Source organism: Miniopterus schreibersii (assembly GCF_964146895.1).
Source record: "Miniopterus schreibersii genome assembly, chromosome: 16".
Classification (NCBI taxonomy): Eukaryota; Metazoa; Chordata; class Mammalia; order Chiroptera; family Miniopteridae; genus Miniopterus; species Miniopterus schreibersii.
Window position 1 is genome coordinate 9702579 of NC_138116.1, and position 22038 is coordinate 9724616.

The window sequence follows — 22038 nt, forward strand, 5'->3', positions numbered from 1 at the left end:
CCAGAGCTCTGGGGCACTTTCCCAGGCCCTTCTTGGAGGAGGGTGAAGATGCCCATTGAATGACCAGCCTGAGTGCCAGGAGGAGGGAGAGCGTCCCTGACCCTGTTCCTGGCTTCCCAGCGAGGGACACAGACTCAGATGGGAGGGCAGGACCTTTAATTGTATTCAAAGAGAGACTGGGAGGGGGTTCCTTGTTAGGTGGCCTGGTGCCCAGGGGCTGGGGGGAAGGGGTCACGGTGGCTCTGGGTGTGGAAGACAGATTCTCAGCGCAGGGCTGGAGGCAGGAGGGGAGGGACAGGGCAGGAGGAGGAGGAGGGTGGGCTAGGGGGAGCTGTGAGAGGAATACAGGGTTTTCAGGCCACCTCAGGTCCCTATCCCGGTGTCTCTGTGGCAGGTGCTCCCCAGCTGGCCAGCACGGCCTGCTCATCTCAGGAGTGTCTCAGCTCCACCTCAGAGCCAAACTGGGGCCCACGGTGGGGCCGGTGGATGTGGTGGTGGCGGATGCTGAAGAGGCGCTGGGTGAGGCCCAAAGTGGCCACCAGCAGGGCGACACCCAGGAAGAGCAGCACCCACTGGCCCACGCGGGCCTGCTGCTCCTCTAGGTTCATGCCCAGGAAGTTGACGCGGCCGTTGCCTGCGAAGGAGCCTTCCGAGCGAGCTGGGCAGAAGCAAGGAGAGCAGGGCAGTGGGCAGGGGGTGGCAGGGGGTGGGCAGGGGGTGGCACTGCGCTGGCTTCCCTAGGCTGCTCTGAGGTCAGACTGGAGCCCGCCTGAGCTGGGGCGCTGCGGGTGCCCGGGGCAGAGGTGGGGGGTGCTGGTACCGGAGTCGGGTGTCCAGTTGTACTGCGGCCAGCCCAGCTGCTCCCCATGCCGCCCGTTCTCAGTGAGGAGCCAGTCCATCAGCGGCTTGAAGTAGCTCATTATGGCCGAGGCCGACATGTTGGGCTGGCCCGTGATCAGCTTCATGGCCTCAGGCCACGGCTTACTGTAGCCCAGCTTCATGGCATCCCTGGGGCAGCACCAGCAAAAGGACACCGAGTCAGAGGACGGGTGAGAGGGCCGCCACCCCTCCTGCCTCAGCCTAACGCCCTCCGTCTGACAGTGGGGGTAGGAGAGGGATGGCCTGGGCTCAGGAGGCTCCAGTTTCCTCCCGAGAGGGCTCATCCCGACTCATAGTCTCCACCTGGGAGTTCCCAGCCCAAGCACCAGAAAGGCCGGTGTTCCCAGAAGAGCCCATGGGGCTCCTCAAAGCTGAGGGGCCAGAGAGTGGAAAACAGTCACAGCAAGGCCAGGAAAGACTCACGCTAGGCGCTTCCCTGCCTCCTTGGACTGGTAGATGTCACACTGGTGCAGGGGGCCCTTGTGGCCAGCCGCCTGACACAGCGCCTCATGGAACTGGAACTGGATGATGAAGCTGATGAAGTACCTGCAGGAGAGGGAGGCGTGGCTGGGGGTGAGGAGCCTGTGCTCCAGCCCCCACTGCCCCAGCCTCCCACTGCAGCCAGGGTGTCAGGGCGAACCCACCCTGGCTTTCAGCGTCATCCAGGCCCCCTTCCACGCCTTATACTCGCAAGGCTCTCTCCACACCTCGGGAGGGCCTGGGCTGAGCAGCTCTGGGGCCACTCATGGGGTGGAGGGTCAGGGCAGAGTCCTTTAAAGGTTTGGCGGGCCACTTGAGAGACAGCGAGGTCTCCATTCCTGGGGTATATGCAAGTAGAGGCCAAGGGTTGCCCAAAAGATCATATCTATCTGGCAGGGCTATCTAGGCAGGGCAGCCAGCCCAGTGATCTCCTTGATCCCAAAGCAGCAGGGAGTCCCTGGTAGAAATGGGCTGGTCAAGGCCGGAGCAACCTCTCAGTCTGCAGGGGTTTTGAGTGTCCCAAACAAGCAGCACAGGCCTCCCACTTTGAATGCTGGGCACAAGCCATGCGCCACTGACTTTCCTGGTGTTTCCTAAAAGTGCTTTGCCAAAGCAGCTGGTCAGAATTAGGAATGAGTCTCCTTTGCCACCCCTGCCTGGAGAATTATCTATGCTAAGCTCGGAAGCTAACCACGTGGGCCTGCTTCTGTGTGAAAGTGAATGCCAGCTTGGAAGCCTGGAAACCAGTGGGGAAGGCGGGTGGAGGCCCCCCTATGGGTCATTCTGGCACACTGTCAAAGTCGGGCCTGTTCCCAGGTGCCCTTGAATCTCCTTGGTCCCCTGCCCATTGCTGCTCTCTGGAACATCTGAGCAGGCTTTCTTTCCCTTCATGGACCCCGGGGGACACAATTCACCTACTCCATACTTATGTATTAGACCTTGACTATGTGCTGACATCACACTGGGTGGTGGGGTGGAAAGATGGGCACAGTGGGCCCTCTGTCAGTGGACTTCTAGGGACCATAGGAGGCAAGGATTGGATGAAGCCATAGCCCTCCTGGGGCTGCCTTCACTGCGCTCTGCGCCTTGCCTCGTGGGTGCCTGTGCCACCTGCAGTCCAGGGGCACCTGGAACCCCACCTGAGGCCTCCCCAGATCCCTGCCTCCCAGGAGGACTCCAGACTGCAATTACCCATTTAGACTGTAGCGCATAGAAAGTAAAGGGCTGCACCAGACACCTTCACACTGCCCCTGCATGACTTAGGGTGCTAGTGTGTTTACACGTGTGATTTCAGAGAGTAATTTAAGAATGGTGGGTTATGGCCACCATTTCCCAAGCCTGTTCTGTATGAGATAGCATGCTTGGAAGTTAACTCTTGCAACAAGTGCACAACCCCTTACCCCTATCAACACAGCCTCCCGATTTAACTGGGTCTCTAATCCTAGTTTTAGTACGTAGATCTTCCAGGCACGACTCAAATTATATCACAGGAAATACGTTCAAAATATAAAATATAAAATAAAGGAATTGCAATTTTTTAAGAAAAGGAAAACAAAACCAGAGTAACAGTGCTCAGGGCATGATCTAGCCATGGGCCATGGTTAATAATGTTAACTACCCGACCAAGGTCTTGAAACCATGAACCAGTTGCAGTAGTGTTTCTGCCTTCCGCTGTCTGCAGGGTAGAAGCTCTTGTCATTATCAAAGAGTAAAACAATGGTCAGCCTGGTTGAGGGTAAGTGGATCAGGCAAATTGCGCAGTGCAGCCGGGTCCCCCGGGTCCCCCTGACCCAACCTGGCAGTGACAGCAGTTTGAACACTGAGTGGGCTCCTCCCTTTCCCTGGTTACCTGATGTAAGGCACATTGGAAGGAATGTGGAACTTGGCCCCTGGGTCAAAGTCGTCTTGAGACCTGGTTACTGGCGGACAGAGGCCCTGGTACTTCAGCCTGTAAAGGTGCAAGACAGTTTGGAGAAAGGGTTTGGGGGAGAATCAAGCCAGGGAGGGTTGGGATTTTTGACTTGCAGGATGGTCCCTGCACCTGGGGCTGCCCTGGGCATTCCAGACTCCAAAGTGCTATGTCTCCATGCACAATAACCCCTACAAACCCCATCACTCACACACAAAGATTCATATGCACATGTACACACACACACACACACACACTTAGATGCTGTAAACACAGACACACAGACACCCATGGAGACCCCCCAACCCACAACCCCAAGGGAATGTTCTAGAACCTGAGGCTCCACCACTCCTGGTTGTAGTTCTCCTTGGTGATGCTTCCGTCAAACACCCTCCAGCGCCACTGGTCAATGAGGTAGCTGAAGGGGATAAAGGCGATCTTGTCCAGGGCTATCTTCATCAGAAAGTTGATATCTTGCTCTGCCAAGGGAAGGGGGCTTGAGTCACATCCACACCGCCTCCTGCCATGTCCTAGCAGCTTGGCTGTGATGGGTGTGTGATGGGTGGAGAGGGGAGGGGTGAGCTGGACCTGTTTGGCTCCTGCGACCTGCCTCTAGGGGTGGTCTGTGGGTTCCAACCTCCTGGCTTACTCTGCTGGTGGCCCCCTTATTCCCCATTGCTCTGCCCCAACCTCTGCCTGTGGGCCTTTAAGTTCCCTCTCCGCACCTCCCAAGCTCACTGCTCCTTCCTGGTCCCTCTGCCCACCAGGATCTCCGGTTCTTCTCTTACCGTAGCTGTTACCATCGCTACTCAGCAGGTTGATGCTGTGTAGGTGCTTGGGGGTAGATGCCGAGAGGGCCAGCACATCCCCAATGGCTTCGTGAAAGCCAGGGTTGGCACCCTCCCGCAAGGTGATAGGCAAGTGCTTGTACTGCATGAAATACTGTATGTGGCCCATTTCATGGTGGGCCACCACCAGGTCCTCCATGCTCACACTGGTACACTGCTTGATCCTGGGAACACAGGGATAGGGAGAGGGTGTGAAAGGGGACAGTGAGGAGCCCTGAGGCAAAGGCACCTGCTGTCCTTACTGCGTGCAGAGCAGCACCCCCACCACTGCTGTAAGCAGGGAACACAGCACTATGGGAAAGAAAACCAAAAGCAGATATGGAGTGAGCCTGAGAAAGAGGGAATTTGGGGGTTGGAAGCCCCTAGAGTATTGTCATTCAGGACATCCCTTTGCTTCCAACTTTTACGAATAACTCCAGCCCACATGGCCATGTTGCTTCCTGACTTACTCTAGAGGCATTGGGACACTCCTTTATGTTCAGTGTAGGACTTTCTAGAATGTTGTTCCTGTGGTTTCTCATGCATGTGTTTTGGTTCTCCCAAGACTTAGGCTTCCTGAAGGAAACCAGTGTCTGAGCTATTCTGCATCCCATGTGCCCAACACCAGCAAGCATATTCACCCCACAGTTTTTATGGCCACGACTAAAATGACACCTGCAGAGCTATCCAAGCCAGAGGTTCCATTTTTCTCCATCTTTCCTCATTCTCTTTTGTGAGCCAATGAAATTCTCCCTTGGACCTAAGCAGAGCATTTCAGGTCAGTTGACTCCATTTTCCTGCCGTTCTCTTGGGAAGGGGAAGAGTTGCCTAGCATCCTGGTTCCAATGAGGCTCAGGTCTGTCCACTTTCTCCTATGGTTCCCATACAAGGGAGGACCCCCAAAAGAGCTCTCAACCTTGATTCTGTCCATGCCCCGCCCTATAGCTGTAGTCCTCATGCCTTTGAAGGAAAGGCCCAAGGCCAGTGGGCCTGTGAAGCCTGTCTGGCTCGTTCCAGGTTCTCGGTGTCCACCTTTCTCATAAGAAACACTTCATCCGCTGTCACAGATCATTTTTGCTACTCTCCCTCCCAAGAGGCGGGGTCTTCTTTCTCTCCTCCTGAATCTAGGTTGGCCTTGCTTTAGCCAATAAAATCTGGCCGAAGTGACTCTGCTCGTTTTGGACTTAACCTTTAAGAGACCTAGCTGTTTCTGCTTTCTCTTTGGGGCATGCCAGCTGCCAGGTAAGAAATCTCACTGTCTGACTGCCATCCTGTGAGGAAGCCCAAACTAGCATGGAGAAACGACCCGCCAGCCCCCAGCTGTCCAGCCATCCCAGTCCAGGGACCCAACGTGTGAGTGAAGACACTAACTCAAGCATTTCTGTGCCAGCATGTGCCACATGGAGAAAAACTGGGGAACTGAACCTTAATAGCTAGAACCAAGGCCACACATAGATGGCCTCATTGAGCCATCCCAGCCATCAGAGCTACTCTAGCTGAGGTCTCCATCATCGCTGAGCAGGGACAAGCCACTTCCATTGTGCCGCCTAACCCATAAAGTCATGAGAGTAATCAAGTTGTTTTATACTGCTAAGCATGGGGTGGTGTGTTATGTAGCAACAGACAACCGAAACATTATCCTCTGATGAAGACAGCTCCTGAGCCTGTGCCAGTGAGGGCGGATCTGTGTAAAGTCGCCATGTCCTCAAGTGTCTCCCTCTGTCAAGGTACATGCGCCCAAGCAGAGGGCTAGCTGTATACAGGGGCCACCCGGGAGTGAGGGAAGGTGGGCAGCTCACACCCACGTCTGGGATCTTGGGCACTGACGACTGACCATGTTGGCAGAGCTGGCTGGCATTTGAAAAGACCATCACCTGGTAGATGAAGTTCCCCTGCCAGAAGCCGAGGGCCGAGTGGAGGCCAGGCCCCATACTATTGACCTTCCATCCTCGCTCTGGGCCCTGCACCTGTTTCTGCTCCCTCTGGCTGAGAGGGGACAGCAGTGGAGCTTTTACTTGGCTCGTCCCCTTGCCCATGGACTCAGGGTGAAGTCCCCTGGCTGCAACCCGGACACACCTGAAGTCTTTGCCATTGTAGAAGTCCCAGGCAGAGGCATGGCATATCACATCCCGCCCGTCGGTCGGCTTCTCCAGCATCGATTTGTTCCAGAAGTCCGGGGGCACGGGCAGCAGCCCCAAGGAGATGAAGAAATTGTTCGCCTCCTCAAATATCCTTCTGGGTGTCCAGCCCTGCAAGCAGAGGGGGCTCTGCTCAAACCGGGGGCTGTGGGGACAGACTGTGAGTCCCAGCAGAGGGACCAAGCTGGAAGGAAGGAACTGGCTCAAAGGGCCCTCTCCCTGCGGGGCGGGCTTCCCCTCCCTGTGCCCTGGGGCCTCTGGAGGAGCAAGGGTGGCAGGAGAGGACAGGTGCTGACCTGCTTTATCATGGCCTCCGTGGCATCCATCTTGGGGGCTGAAGGGAAGGGAATCACCAAGTCATAGATGTTGGACCAGCTCTGTGCCCACATGTTCCCTGGAGGTGGGCAGAAGAAGGGAAGGTGTAGACAAGAGAGAGAGATGTTACTTCTCAGGCTCAGCGCCATCACGCAGGGAGGGGGCATTAAGTCCCAGTCCTGCCGATCGTGACGTATCTCTTGAGCTTCCACTGTTTATAGATTGTGCTGGGCATCTGACATACAGTCTTCAGTCCACACATCATGCCCACTTTCCTGGCTCATGGGTGAGACCCTTGCTAGCGATCAGAGAATCAAGATGGTCCCTTGAGCAGTGAAGACCAGTGTGACTAGCAGCTGTGTACAAATGCAGAAGCTTTGGGTCCCTGGAACATCTACGAGCATGTGGCCACCACTTACTGAGAGTCAAGTAACCCGCCCAGGGCCCATGGCTCCTAATCGAAAGGGCTGGGTTTAAAGGCAGGCAGTCAGGCTGTGTCCCCTCCACGTCACCTGAGGTTGGTTTATGTGGTCCCACCTGCCTTCAGGAGAGGTTGATACCTTTGCACTTAGGACACGAGAGGAGTCCAGTTCTCCAGGACTGGAGAAAAGGAAGGTATTCAGGAGTGGAAAGGTCCAGAAATAGATTTGAAGTAGAGAATCTTTCATAGACAAAAGGGCTTAAGCCTGAGCTGATGTCGGATGGTGTCTAAAGTACAAAGTGGTGAGAGTTAGAGTGAGTGAGTGAGTGAGAAAGAGAGCATGTGAGGGAGCCAGTGCCTGGCCACTCCAATCCCAGGGGCTGAGTTCTAAGCCCAGCTCTGCCCCCCCCCCCCCCCCCCCGCCACCCAGGGCCACCAGGCATATTGCTTCCCTTCCCAGGGTTTGTGTTTCTCAGTCATCAAGCTAATATCTGTCTACTCTGATGTTCTTCGGTCTCATCAGAGAGGGATCAAGGACAGGCCTCTTGGGTGGCAGAGACCCTTCAGGTTGAGTGGGAACTAGACCCCAAACCAGACCAGTTTTTGGGTTCTCTCTCATGACTTGTAAATAGTCTGTGGCCCCATCTGGCCTTTCTGCTCACAGTAACATGTTCCCAACGGCCCAACAGTAGCTGGCCTCTACTCGGTTCCGGTCCCTACCATCCCTAATCATCTTCCACTGCCTACTGCATGTCTTCAGGGCATTTGGATTTACAACCCCTGGAAAAGAAGGCGCAAACACTGAGGTACATCTACACTCTCAAGGCTCTTCTCTGGTCTCCTAACTTCCTTAGGCTGAAAGCTGTGTCTGCTCTTCCCCTCCCTGCCACTACTTTCTCCACCTATCAGAACCTCTCATCTTTCATGGCTTCACTCACATGCCATCTCTTGGATGGGCCTCAGCTCCTACCCACAGCCCCTTCCTCACCCTCTGTATCCTGCTGTCTTGAGCTGTGATGGGTGATGTGGGCTCCCCATGGCAAGATTATGAACTGCCCCCCACTGTCCCATCCATGGTGACCTGCACCACGTGTATCTGTAGCAAATGGAGCACCAAGGGCAAGCAGGGGCTCTTCTCCCCACCCCCAGCCCCCACCCACTGCAGCATTGGCAACATTCCCTCCAGGCTCAAGTCTTTTCACTCTGCCAGCCCGCAGTGCCATCTGTAGACCCTCCCCGCCTGCCCTCTGCTCTCTGGCCAGCCCTGGCGCCACCCTCCCTCACACTGGCATCTGTCTTCATCTCCTCTAGAAGGCGCAGCGCCTGCCCTCACCCAACAGATGAGCGGGAATGGGGCCCTCCAGGTTGATGTGCAGGGGCCCGTAGTGGCGGTGCAGCGCCCGGCGCACGTAGGCGTGCAGGTTCAGGTAGAGTGGCTGCAGCTCCTGGAAGAGCTCCTCCAGTTCTTGTTCCAGGGTTGGCATCTCGTACGTAGATCTCCACGAGTCCCCTATGTCTATGTAGCCTGCAGAGGGGCACAACAGGCTCTCTGAATACCTGGCCGTCTCCTGAGCACTCCCCATCGCCACCACCTCCTCCAGGGACAGCCGTCTCATCGGGCTTAGGGTCTCCGAGGACCTCTCTGAGGGCCCCAGGGGGGCTGGGACCAGAGCCAGTGACATTGGCAGGAGGGACTTACCATTGAGCCGGGCAGCCTTGTTGGAGAGCTCCACATATTTGGGGAAAGAAAGGAGGATGGTTCTTCCCACCTTGTCTCGCCAGCCCTTCCATGCCCATAACAGTTCTTCATAATTCCGGGATGTGGCCATCAGGTTTACCAGATCTGGGGGTGTAGGGGGTTTCAGGCTTGAGCGCCCCCCCCCTCAGCCCACCTCTCACCTCCTTCTAGGTGAATTCAGCCACAGGACTTCAGAGCTAGACTAAAACTGCACAGGCAGCAAGGCTAGGGAAGTGGGAGACGGGGTGCTGCCCTCTCTAAGGGGCCCACGGGTTCCAGACCAGGGGCCTGGCGCTGCATGGACACCATACAGGCAACCGCAGGGTTTCGCTGTGCTTGTTTTCACATGAGCAGTTAGGTGACATGGCTGGGTCCCCAGCCAGGAAGTGGCTGAGCTGGGGCACAATCCAAAGGCCCTGACTGCAGAGCTGCTGCTCAGCCCCTGCCTGGGGGAAATGGCCTGGAGGCCAAAAGACCTGAGTTCTTGTTCTTGTCTCTCACTGACCCCAAATTGCCCTGCAAGTCATGGGACCCCTCTTTCCTACCCATAAAGTGGGGATAATGCTGGTCAAAAATCAAATGGGAACGTGAGGCCCCTGAGCAGGGAGTGTCCCTCATTCATTTCTGGGTCCCTACAGAGCTCAGGGCATCTTTCACAAACTGTAGTCAGATTGGATTGGATAAAATAATAGCAGCATCAGGGAGCCAGAAATCCTGGGTTTGGGTCCTGTCAAAGCCACTGACTACGTGTGACTCATCGATATGGACTGCAAGGAGCTGACATCCATGCCACAGAGCTGGGCTGAGGATGGCGAGAGCTTGTGTGTCAGTTCTGAAGCCCCACTCAGACCGACGTCGGCTTCCCTTCCTGCCCATCCCCAGCCAGATGACTTTAGACAGCATCAGGGGCTGTCCACACCGCATTATCTGACCTGCTACATGATAACTACTTCTCACCGAGAAAGTGCATTCAGGTTCATTTTGTTTGGAAGAAACTGTATTTTGAGAATTTCACATCTGCCCCCTGCCGATGTGAGTTTTTGTGTCTGTGGCTGTTTTGTATTTTTACTGCTGGCAGTGACCTGATGGCCTAGCCCTGGATTAAGAGGCTAATTGATGTGGGGGAGGGGGAATGAGGGCTACATTCCTGTTAAAGCTCTTCTCCGTAAACACATGCAGACACATACACGTCCACACGCACATCACACGCGTGCACATGCACACACGGCGCATGCCCCCCCAACGCTTTGCGTGCCTACCCACATACACAACCCGTAGGCCAGACCCTGTCCCACAAAAGCTGTTTCTCTCCCCTGTTTATTTTCCATTTCCCCTTCTATTTGTCATTGTTCTAATGTGGGAGTTGGGCAGAGGGCTAGGAAGAGGCTGTTTCTGGGTGGAGATTCCTTAGAAAGAATGTTTAAGCCTCTGGCTCGGAAACCCTGGGAAGGGTGGGTCAGGAGGGAGGAGGGGGTGTGTAGGTACTTGGGTGCCCAGGGTGAGCTGTTTCAAAGGGGAGAAGGTAAGAAGGACCTGCCAGTGTGGCAAAAGAAAGGGGGCAAGCAACAGCCAGTCCACTCTTTCCAGCAGGAAGTGGCAGTCGAGGGAGTGGACCACGGAAGTGGTTTCTAGGGTTGTAGCTTCAGTTTCTGGGGGGCAAGGGAGGTGCCAGAGAAGGTGGGGAAGTCATGGAAAAGATCAAGAAAGGGGCATAGAGGGGAAGTGTCTGGAGCTCCGACCCAATGTGGAGGCCTGGGAGTCCAAGCCCTGGAAAGGCGAATTTGAGAGACCCCCTGCTCTGAAGGGCAGAGTGCAGGGAGGAAGGAGAGCATGCGAGATCTTGGAGGGGTCCTGGAGGGAGCGATGGGTGGAGCCACGGGAGAGCAGCGGATTAGGGCAGAGAGGACGTGGGGGCTGGTTCTAAGTGGTGGCAGGGAAACCCCACTGGTGGAAAACAGGGGGGTGAGTTTCCTGGGCATGCTGACCCCACGAGTTAGGAGCACCTAACCCCCTTTCCACAGGCCAGCACCCCTCACACTGCGCCAACCCCAGCCTCCCCCGCCCCCCCCTTCTTCCCCATGGGCGCTCACCGGGCTCTAGGTTTAGACAGGTGCCATTGGGGAGGCACAAAGAGGCGATGCTGTACGTGGTCTCCATGTTCATCACCAGCTGGTTATACTGCGAGAGGAAGGAGAGAGGCAGCGGGCTGCACCCCTTTGCTGCCTGCTCCACCCCGGCATCCCAGTGGGGGGGGCTGTGGACCTGGGGGAGCGTGTTCCCAAAGGCGCATGTGACGCGGCAGATGGCGGGGCTTGACAAATCGAGGAAGGCCAGACCCTGTACCGGGCTCGCTTCCCTGAGCCGGAACCTGGTCCTGACCTTGGACCCTCCGCTCCCTGCTCCCCCCGAGCCACACACCTGCTCCAGCTCCTCGGGAGGCAGCGCTGCTCGCTCCAGGTCCCGAATCTTGTGTATCATCCGCTTTATGGTGGCGTTTTGGAAGTAGGTAATGTCAAAATGCCTGGCCTTCATGCCGTACTCGACACTGTGGTTTGCCACCTGCAGGTTCTTCAGCAGCTGTGGGCACAGGGGGAACCGTGTTGGGAGGCCTGGGAGCTTTGGAGAGGCTCTGAGGAGGAGGTGCTGTGTGGGGAGCCAGAGGGGCGGGGGGGGGCGGCAGGGAGAGCAGTTTTATCAAGTTGATGCCTTTGCCTATAAAGACCCTCTTCAGCCTGGACTGTCTCTAGTGTCCCGGGTGCAATCCATGCCCCTCCACAGATGCCCACAGACATATCCTGGCAGGGGAGAGAAGGGGGGCCCCACCCCGTATCTTAAAGGCTGCTGGGTTGGAGGCAGCTTCCTGTTAGTGCTGTGCCTGGCCTCTCTGAACCTCAGGGTCTCATCTGTAAAATGGGAATAAGAGCATTGATTCTGCAAGGCTGTGGAGGAATAAGTGAACCAACAGTGGTAAAGGGCCGGGGACAGCAGCCAACTCACACGGGTCTTCGAGGGGTGCTGGCTCTCTGTGGCCCACCTCGGTATGACCTGCACCCCCACGCATGTGGAGGCTGGGGTTGGAGGGAAGGGTAGCCCTCGCTGTAGTGGCAAACGGGGACTTTAAATCTTTTAAAACAACTGACTTTAGCATCACTTATCTGTGTACAATTACTCCTGCGCTAACAACAGATTGTTAATGAGCTACGACTTGTTCAGGTGTGAGTATACGCCCACCCAAACCTGGAACTGAGTCTTGTTTTAAATTTTCCACCTGGATTTTTCAAGGATTCTGACAGCCTCCCCGCACTGAGGTGACACGGGGCGGGCGGGAGGCCTGACTGCCCTGGGTTCGGAGCCCCCCTCGTGCAGCGTGGGCGCGGCCCCTACCAGGGTCTTGCTGGTCTCCGAGGAGATGTTGATGTTGTAGTTCCAGTTGGCCTCCGTATACTCATTCCACAATATCAGCGATTTCTTATCATACTCCTCCAAAAAGTCTCTGGCCGTGACTTCATCGGTCACCATGACTGTGGGGCAGAGTGGAGGGAGACAGACAGGCTGCCCCTTGCCCTCTCCTGCAGCGGCGCTGAGCCGCTGCCCCCCCCTCCTGCCTCCCCAGCCCCTGCCTCCTCGCCCCCTCGCGGCCCTGCCCCAGCCACCCACTGGTCCCGCTTGTGCTCTGGGTTGTCTGGCTGCTGGTTGTTGTCTGGATTCTGGTTGTCGCCTGGCTGGATGTTCCATGGTTTTTTGTCACCTGGTGGGTGACCCCCTGGGTGAGGAGCCCCAGCAGGGGGTGGCCGCAGCAGAGCAGAAAGAGGAAGAGGAGGATAGGCAGTCCTGGAGCAGCCCAACCTTGGCCCATGGCCACTGGAGAGAGAGCCCTGCAGCCACCGCCCCCTGGCCAATAAGAGCGGAGCCTGCAGTGTGACCTCATAGAGCAGCGTGACCGGTCAGCCTGTCTCCAGGGCACCCTCAGACCTGGGCACACCCTCTCTAAAATGCTGGGGGAAAGACAGGCCCAACCCCACCCCAGGGCCCCGCTGATGAGCTAAGGGGCTGCCTGGCCCTTCAGAGCTGGGCACCAGGGCCAAGCTGGGGGAGTTGACCAGGAACTGGAAGGGGGGCCTGGGGTCTGGAGCTCAGAACTGAGAATGTGCTTTAGGGGGCCCGCCCCACTCTCACTCAGAACTTTACCAACGTCGTCTGGGTAATTGTTGGGCAACGGGGGCTGCCACTGATATTCTGGCCAGCCCAGGACCTCGCCATTCCGCTCGTTCTGCTCCTGTAGCCACTGGCTGACTGGCTGGAAGTAGTTGAGCAGCGGCTGAGCGTCCATGGTATCTGAGCCGATCATATCCTTCAGCACCTCCTGCCAGGGCCTCGAGGAGCCTGCCCGCAGCACCTCCCTGCCAGGCAGAGCAGGCACCATGACACGGGGACTCAGGCCAGTGTTCACTACTGGCCCACTTGCCCTCCCTCCAGCCACTTCTGCCCCCCAGCAGACTTCGAGAACAGGGGCACTAACACTTTGGGATCTAGGATCTCTATGAAGGGGGCAGGGTCCGGGGCCTCAGATCTGGGCACACTTAATAAATGTGTGATGAGAAAGAAAGCATGGGGTAGGGAATAAAGTTGGCCCCCATCAGGCTGGCCCTGTGGTGCCCCACTGGAGCAGCCAGCTGCCTCCAGACATACCCTTCACCAGCCTCTTCCCTCCCCCGCCCACTTCCCCTCCATTTTCTCCCACACACCGGAGCTTGTCCCCTGCCTTGGTGGACTGGTAGATGTCACACTGGTGCAGTGGGCCCTCATGGCCTGCCTCCTTGCACAGGGCTTGATGGAACTGGAACTGCAGGACAAAACTCACAAAGTACCTGCAGGCACAGGGTGGGTATTAAGGGGACTGGTGAGGGTCCCTTGCCCAGGCACTGTCCAGCTTCCCACAGGGCAGAGGCTAGACAGGCTGCCTGGGGAGAAGGGAGAACCAAGCCTAGCCCAGGAGAGGGACCCACTCGATTTCCAGGGAAGGATGTGGGAGCCAGCCCTGGGAACGGGGTGGGGCCAGAGTCACCGAAGTAGAGGGAATGGGACTAAAGGTTTGCCTGAACTGGGTGGGGCAATAGTACCTGATGTATGGTGTCATATGTGGGACGTGAAACTTAGCTCCAGCATCAAAGTGCGTTTCATTTCGGACAACTGGAGCACAGACGCCCTGATACTTGGTTCTAGAAGGAGATGGTTAAATTATCTTAGGACCTAAGGTGTTGAATATAGGCTGACTTAACCTTTGCAGAAAAGACTGCCAAGCAGGCATTCCCACCTGCCATCCCTTCCCATCCTGGTGAGTTGGGGAGGAAGGGTTCCTGGAGGAGGGCGTTTTCAGCAGGAAAGAAAGCAGTGGGCCAAAGGATGGAGAGTCATTAGAGAAGAGGGGCCTGGGACTGAAGGAGGCAGGAGGCTCCTGCTTGCCCAGGAGGGCGAGGGGCCGGCCGTTTGGGGTTAGGCCCTCCCTGATCCCTGTTTACTCACCGAAGATACCACCAGTCAAAGTTGTAGCGGGAAGGGGGGGTACGTCCACTAAAGACCCCCCAACGCCACTGATCCACCAAGTAGCCAAAGGGCAGGAAGGCAATTTTTTCCAGTGCCATCTTTAACAAGTAATTAATGTCACTTTCTGTTGGGAGATGAGAGGAGAGAGGTTGGAGAAGAAAAGGGAATCTGGCTGGGATCCCGTGGGCCTGGGGAGGAGCCCACAGGAGGGATGGCTGGGCAGACGCAGAGAAGGGAAGGCCAGCCTTCGAGACCATGGCGCCCTCTTGGCAGAGGGTCCTTGGGCAGTGTTGAGTTGGGACTCAGGGTGGGCTGTGAGGCACCAGGTGGATCCTCAAACCTGCCTGACCTAAGTAGTGTAGCAGAAATGAGAAGGACAGATGGGCGCAAGGGCAAGTGGAGTCCTGCTGTGGGTGGAGTGGGGCTGGGTGGGGCTGCGTTGGGTCCTCTATGGCCCCCATACCCGTGTCGTTGACAACTTGGTCCAGCAGGCCGATTTTGTACAGATGTGCAGGGGTAGATACGGAGAGGGCCAGCACATCCCCGATGGCCTCGTGGAAGCCAGGGTTGGCACCCTGGCGCAGGGAGACAGGCTGGTCCTTGTACTGCAGGTAGTACTGGATATGGCCCATCTCATGATGCACAGTGGAAAGCTGGTCCATAGCGACCCGTGTGCACTGCTTGATCCTGCGGCAGGGGCAGGGTAAGGGTGAGAATAAAGAATAGGGCAGGACAGGGACCAGAGCATGGGGAGAGGAGCTGGCGGAAACACGCAGACCCTTTACCTTGCCCCAGCCCTCATCATTCCAAGGTACAGAAGTGACTTGTCAAAGCTGCTGAGGAAAGGCGGCCCAGTGGCAGCCCTGGAGTAGGCCAGCCCCTCCTCTACCCCCGCCAGTGTTGGGGCTTTGACTGAGGTGGGCCTGGGAACTGGTTTCTCTGTGCCCAGGCTGCCTGCCCTTCTTGAAGCCCCAGAACCTTCCTCATCCTGCCCCGTGTCTAGACCTGAAGTCCTTCCTGTTGTAGAAGTCCCAGGCGGAGGCGTGGCACACCACCTCACGCCCGTCGTTTGGTTTCTCCAGCATGGACTCTGCCCAGAACTCAGGAGGCATGGGCAAGAGCCCCAGGGAGGTGAAGAACTCCTCTGCCACCCGGAACATGTGTGTCGCGTTCCAGCCCTGGTGGGGGGCGGGTACAGGTCAGGGGCCGGCTGCCCCAAGCTCACTGTGGCTGCCCCGGGGCAGGGCTGGGGTCCCCCACCCAGGTCAGCTCTCTGCCCATGAAGGGTGTGTCTGCTCTATGGCCTCCCTTCCCAGAGGTGGGGCCCCTAATAACGACAGTGGATAAACAAAGAGGACTCCTCACACCTCGCCAGTGGGGGCCTAGAGAGGGGCTGGCACCTCACAGAGGACATACACCTCAGCTCATCGCTTGTACACAAACTTCAGGCTGCTTCTCTGTAGAAAGGAAGGGACCGAGGTCCCTACCCAGCCCATCTCCCGCACAGGACCCCTTGCCGCCCCTCTCGTCTCCCTCTCATTGCCTCCACCCTGACCTGCCCCGAGCTTACCTTCTGTACCATCCTGTCGGTGACGTCAAGATTGGGCTTGTCAGGAAAAGGCACCACCATGTCATAGATGTTGTCCCAGCTCTGGGCCCACATGTCCCCTAGACAAAGGAGGGGAGCCAGAGAGCTTGGTTCCCTGCCCAGCCGGAGCCTGCTTCCCCATCCTGGCACCCAGCAGCACCCTGGGCCACAGTAGCCAGACCCTGGGACTGAGGCCAGAAGTCTCCACATCAATCCCATTCACAGTCCCAAGTGCTCCATGTGCCTGGGGCTGGCCAAGCAGAAGCCCGGGCAAGGCTATTGGGGCCCTTTGTGAGGGAGCTGGGACCCCTGCTTCCCAGGCCTGAGGCAGGGCTCAGGGATGGCTTCCTGGGGGGTAACCATGATTACTCTTCTTCCTCCTGGCGTCCAAGCTCAGTGTGGGTCCTGGCTCTGCCTTTTCCTAGCTCTCTGACCTCTACCAAGACACTTATGTGCCCTGAGCCTCAGGGTCTCCGTCTGGAGAGCAAGGATGGTAATGAGAGGATCACCTGCTTTATGATGGTATTGGGTGAGCTACATGGGCTCGTGTGTATGGGAGGGAACAGGGCAGTGCTTTAAAATGTGAGACATGATGAGGACAGATGAGAACCATCCCTGGGACGTGTGGAGGCGAGGCCAGGTCCTTACCCAGCAGGTGAGCAGGGATGGGTCCCCTGAGGTTGATGTATCTGTCCCCATAGCGATGGTGCAGCCTGCGGCGGACATAGGCATGGAGGTTCAGGTAGAGGGGCTCTAACTGTTGGTAGAGGTGCTCCAGATCCTCCACGAAGGTGGGCGACTCATACCAGGAGCGCCAGTAGTCCCCCGTGTCCGCAAAGCCTAGCAGGGGGTGGTGTTGGGGTGCAGCTCAGGCTGGAGGCTTTGGCACCTCCGCCTCCCAGCTACTACTTCCCCACTATCCTGGCTCAGGGCCTGTGTGGAAAGGGGCTGGAGAGGGTCTGGAGAGGGGTTTGAGGGTTGCCGGTCTACAATTTTCTAACTGGGGGTTGAACTCCAGCTAACTAGATCCTGGAGAGCCAAGAGGCAACCATGAGTGCTCGGGAGGGGAGGAGTGCCTGGAGGGGCAGGGAGGAGGGATGGTGTCAGGGCGAGATAGCAGCCTGGTAGAAGGCAGACGGAGCTCAAGCCTGGTTCCGCCATCCACTATCCATGAGACCTGGCCTGTGGATGGTCATCCCAACAGCTGCTCTGCCTGCCTCAGGGGCGGTGGCGCAGTGGAGACAGTGGACAGGACAGCACCTTTCAAGCTGGGGAGGGCGGGGCACACTCACCATCCTGCTTGTGGGCCTCATTGCTGAGGGCAGTGAATTCCTCGTATAGGGGTTTCAGTGGGATGCCCACTGCATTGTGCCAGCCCTCCCAGATATACAGCAGCAGGCCGTAGTTTCGTGTGACAGCCAGGACATGCATGAGGTCTGAGAGACAAGTGAGCAGGGTCAGTTAGAAGACTTCTGTGTCGAAGTCGGCATCACCATCATGGCAGCTCCCACATTGGTCCTTTCTGTCTCCACCTGCTTCCTCAACATCATGACACCCCCAAAGCCAAGGGCAACCTATAAGCTGGGTGGAACGGGGCTGGGAACTATATGAAGCAAGCAACCAAGGCAGGGCCCTTGTCTCCAGGGAAACGATGATCTAAGGTGGTTGACACAAAGAGGACATCCAGAGGCTGAAACCCAGACAGACCCTTCATAGCTCATTGGATGGAGTGGCTGACCTCAAAGTGGCCTAGGAAATGGGGGTGGGGTGTGAGGAGAGGGGAGGAGGGTACAAGTGGAAGCCAGAAGGGATCTAAGGCCTATGGAGGGCTCTTGGGGAGACTGAGAGGACCCATGAAAGGGGGAAACAAAACAAAACAAGGCAGGAGGAAGGCTAGTGGCAATGGGACAGGCCAAAGCACATGTGGGGTGGGGGTGGATGGCATTGGAGATTCTAGAAGTTAGTTTGCCAGGAAAAGCAGGGGCGTGGGGGCACCTGACAGCCATTGGGTTCACCCACTCTCTCCACTGGTCATCCTCCTGGGTGCAGGGTGAGGGGAAGGGCTAGAGAGAGACAGTAGCAACAGGGTCGTACCTGGGTCCAGGTACCCGCAGGTGTCATTCCTGTTGGGGTAGCAGACCTTGGCGGTGGAGAAGATCCTGTTCATGTTGCTTAGCAGAGAGTTGTACTAGGGAGAAATGAGAACCTGTTAGTGATGGATATCACCAGGACCACCTGGCCAGCCCCTCCTCTTTTTGCTAGAAGGAAAAGAGGGCTCAGAAAGGGGATGTGGCTTGGACAGGCCACTCGATGGCGCCAGGAACACTTCTGATTACTAGTACACCAATTCCCCTTCCAACAGAGGCAGCCGCTGAAGGTGGAGACAAGTGTCCCGAGAGTTAGGCGGTGGGCTCCCACCTCAAAGTGAGGGCAGATCCCTCTCACTCTCTCCGGCTTTGATACCTTCTCAGTCCTCAATCTTTCTAAGGAAGTCTATAAACCAAACCAGCCTATGGAGAAATTCTGGAAACTCCTGTTTTGTCTTTTATTGTTTACTTGCATTTTGCTTTCTACTCCATAATACTTGCTGTAACATAAAATAACCTTTCCATCCTATCTCCAAGGAAAAGCAAAGCTTCGGAAAGCCATTCTATCCTCATGCTGGTTTCCCCTGCGGATCCCAGGGTCCCTCCCTCCCAGACTCCCCTCCCCATCTCCCCAGCTGGGCACTGGCAGGCACCCCGGGCCACACCTCTGCCTCCACCCTCAAGTCCACCCTCAAGTCCACCGGGCCCACCTGCTGCCGCTTCTCCAGGGGCAGGTTGGCAGGGCCCAGAATGCGCACGCCACTGAGGACCCTTCGCAGTATTGGGTCGGTGAAGTTCTGCCAGATGGGGTCGTACAGTTCCTTGGCCTTCTGGCCCCAGACCTCGGCAAACTCTTGGTTGAGCAGGGATGCTTCCTCCTGTGGGCACCAGGAGGGCAGGGAAGTGTATGTGGGGAGGTCAAGGTGCTGGGGGAGGGGAGGAAGGCCAAGGGCTCCTGGAAACTGGGGCTTTAGAGAGCATTACCTCCTCTTGGGCCCTGGGGTCAGGAACTGGGGGGCTCTGCCTGGGGGAGCGGTGGAGCAGAAATTGGGGCCAGAGGAGAGGCAGAGGGAGGAGAGGGAGAATAGACAGTGATGAGCGGAGACAGAAAAGTGAGAGAGGAGTAGGCTGTGGCCAGAGAGGACGAGGGTCCAGAGCAGAGTGGGCGCCCTTCGCGGAGACCGCCGCTGACCCCGCCCGAGGTCATCCCTGGGCGCTGCCCCGAGGGGACTCGGTCGCAGTGGAGCCAGCCTCGTCCATTCAGCCCCTGCGCTGGCACGGACCATGTGCCCAGCACCGCTCTAGGCCACCCACCTCCTGTCGATGGGGCGGGTGGGAGTGGGGGGTGGCCGGCGGGCCCCACCCGGCCCCGCCGCCCGTGGGCCGGGGGCGCGCTCGGCGGGGACTTCCCGCCCCCGCAGCCGGCCGCGGGCCTGTGATTGGGCGCCCGGGCCCCGCCCCCGCCCGCCCCGGGCCCGCGCTCCCACCTGGCGCCGCGCGTTCTCCTCGGTGATGTTGGTGTCGTGCGCCCAGCTGGCGACCGTGCTCTGGTACAGCACCTGCTCGGCCTTCGGGTTGAAGCTCTGCACGAAGAGCTGGGCCCCGGCCTCGTCGGCGGCAAAGTCCCCGGGCTGCATCTCGGGGGCGAGCGCCAGGGCGGCGGGCGGCGGCAGCAGCAGCAGCAGCAGCGGCAGCGGCAGGAGCGGCGGCCGGTGCCCCGGCGCCCGGCGGCCCGACGCGGCCCCCATGGCGCGGTGCGCGGTGCTGCCCCGTCTCCCGCGCCGCGCCCGCTCGGCGGATTATAAAACCCGGCGGCCGCCGCCTTCCGACACACCCCCGCCTCCCCGCCCCGCGCGCTTCCTCCTCGGCCCAAAGTTCCCGGCCGCGCGGGCCTAACGGAGCGAGCGGGGCGGGGACCGAGCTCCTGGGCCCGCCGGGGAGGAGCCGAGGCGGCCCCTCCGGGACGCAGCCCGAGGGTGGCGGACGGCGCTTAGGTCAGACTCTGGCAGAGGAAGCTAGCGGGCCCCCGGGCGCCCCCAGCGCGCGCCCCTGGAGACGGGGACCCGGCCGTCTGCTGGCGCACCCCAGCCCGCCCGCCGCGCCCCCTCCCTGCCGTCAGGGCTCGGCCTCCGCGCGGGGGCCTGACGCTCAGCCTTGGGGCCCCGCAGCCCCGGGCCTCGGGCTCCAGAGAGACGCGGTGGAGCTGCGCACAGCGCCGCCGCCGGCCAGCGGGGACGGGGTTAAGGATGGGTGACCCCATCCGGCTCCTCAGGAGGCCGCGTGTGTGCCTGTGTGTGCGTGTGTGTGCGTGCGTGTGTGTGTGTGTGTAGGAGGGGGCCCTGTGGGTGGGGGAAGAGTTTAGGCTTTGGCAGGCACCTGGGGTTCAGAGCCCCTGCCCCCAACAGCAACACACACACCTGGGGAATGGAGGGGGGCTGCCAGGAAAGGGGGAAAGAATGCAGCGGGTTGTTCTGGGGGGGCAGAGAGGCAGGCCAGCGCTGGCACACCTGCTCTCTTCCCATTGGGGACACAGCTGTCAGCCGAGCATGCAGAAGCAACAGCACAGACTGGCAGCCTTTCATAGCTACAAAGACGAGCCTGGAGATGAGAACAGCCCTTCTCTTGACAGATGAAGGAATTTAGTCTCAGGTTGAGTGGCTTTCCCCAAGTCACCTCAAGTCACCACATTCCTCATCAGTCTTTCCCTGTCTCATCCACGTGTCTCTTTAAGTGACAGGCACAGGGGGAGGGAGGAGAGTGGCATCCTTCTGAGGTGGTGGAGACTGGGGGTCTTCCTCTAATTCCTCAGCACCACAGTGCCTGTCCCCAGAGATGGGAGGATCCTACACCCCAGCAGACACCAAGGATGTGGGAGGGGACCGTGAAAGAAGTGGAAGCTGGGCAGAGGGATCCGGGAAGGAGCCAGGGACAGCTGCTCAGAGTTCCCAACTCCTGGGTGTCTGCATGTGGTATGGAGCCTGGGGCTCTGAGGGACACATGGGCTCACATGTCACACTCAGCATATGGAGTGTATGCAGGAGGCTGTGTGACCTGAGTAGACCCAAGGTCATGCTGAGGTGCCAGGGAGAGGTGTGTAGAGGGTGGGGCTGGGGTGGGGAGGAAGGTGGGCAGAAGAGGCAGGTGGCTGCCCCAGCCCTAGGAGGGGGGAAGTCAGGGTGTTGTCATTAACTGCGGTGGAGGGGAGAGAGGTGAGAGGAAAGTGGGGGCCCTGTGGCTTTTCCTCACGCCAAGGGACACCAGTGCTCTTCAGTGCTGGCTGAGTGGATGCCCGTGATCAGAGCGGCCCTAGTGAGGGCGAGGACCAGGCTGAGGGGGAGGCAGTGGCCCAGGCTCTCCTCCTCAGAGCCACCCAGATCTCAGGTGGTCCTAACAGCTTGGTTTTTCAGGCTTTGAGGGCAACAGGCCACCTGTGCCAGTGAGCTTCTGTCTGCTGGGAAGCAGCAGCAGTCTGTCCACCAGTACGGGCTGGAGGGAGGGATTTTGAGAGTGGTACCCCTTCAGGCCCTGGAGGAGTGGTCCTGGGGGCAGGGGCGGGGGATGGGTAGAGAGGAAGACAGGTCTGAGGCTTAGCTTGTAACCAGGGAGCCCTTCTCTACTATCAGGAAACAAACTGTGCAGAAGGCAGGTGGAGGCGGGGGAGGCAGGTTTCAGCCAGGGCCTCGCCTCTGAGGAGCTCCTGAGAACCGAGTCTGGGAGGATGGTGGAGCCCGTGTTCTGTCCTGCCCATCCATCCTCAGGTCTAACGGTGTGGCAGTGGGACTGTGGCTACAGAACATCTGGGTTAGGGCTTGAGTTCAGCATGGAACAGCCTCTGCCTCCTTGAAACATCACAGAAGCAAAGGCCATTTGGGGTTAGAAGGTACTCTCATTGTCCTGGTTTACATGGAGCAAACTGATGCTGGGGCTGGTTGGAGGTGTGTCCCTGCATCTCCATCACAGTCACGTTTACTATAACGGCCTGTTGAACTGTACAGCTTCCCCGCTAAACTGCGAGTTCCAGGAGGATGGGGGTTGTGTCCGCCTCATTCTCTGGTTTTCCCAGAGCTTAGCTCAGTGCCTGGCACCAACGAGGCCCTCATTCAAGGAATGGG

General features: G+C 58.2%; 1 protein-coding gene across 2 annotated transcripts; it reads right to left on the reverse strand.

Annotated features, from left to right (window-relative positions):
* Positions 1 to 139: 139 nt before the first annotated feature.
* On the reverse strand, positions 140 to 19698 carry ACE (angiotensin I converting enzyme). 2 transcript variants are annotated; one of them, XM_081115744.1, is made up of 25 exons: positions 19414 to 19698; positions 18637 to 18804; positions 17934 to 18027; positions 17132 to 17275; positions 16488 to 16679; positions 15822 to 15919; positions 15257 to 15429; positions 14715 to 14938; positions 14231 to 14375; positions 13828 to 13926; positions 13453 to 13575; positions 12896 to 13107; positions 12092 to 12228; positions 11126 to 11284; positions 10798 to 10885; positions 8669 to 8812; positions 8303 to 8494; positions 6530 to 6627; positions 6172 to 6344; positions 4057 to 4280; positions 3603 to 3747; positions 3209 to 3307; positions 1303 to 1425; positions 821 to 1008; positions 140 to 658 (listed from the first exon to the last, which is right to left on the reverse strand). In XM_081115744.1, exons 1-25 carry the CDS (start codon positions 19672 to 19674, stop codon positions 429 to 431), a joined length of 3933 nt encoding a protein of 1310 aa, XP_080971870.1. In that variant the 5' UTR covers positions 19675 to 19698; the 3' UTR covers positions 140 to 428. The 2 variants fall into 2 exon arrangements, with proteins under 2 accessions (XP_080971870.1, XP_080971871.1); XM_081115745.1 differs by lacking the exons at positions 12896 to 13107; positions 13453 to 13575; positions 13828 to 13926; ... (7 more) ...; positions 18637 to 18804; positions 19414 to 19698 and adding an exon at positions 12365 to 12590.
* Between the last annotated feature and the right edge of the window lie 2340 nt (positions 19699 to 22038).

Excerpts from the sequence above, each read along its gene's own strand:
- ACE (XM_081115744.1), bottom strand. The coding sequence starts at position 19,674 with ATGGGGGCCGCGTCGGGCCGCCGGGCGCCGGGGCACCGGCCGCCGCTC. Across the intron at positions 13,576-13,827 it reads CATATGACACCATACATCAG|GTACTTTGTGAGTTTTGTCC; the intron begins GTACTATTGCCC and ends CTGTGCCTGCAG. Across the intron at positions 3,308-3,602 it reads CAGGAGTGGTGGAGCCTCAG|GCTGAAGTACCAGGGCCTCT; the intron begins GTTCTAGAACAT and ends GCACCTTTACAG.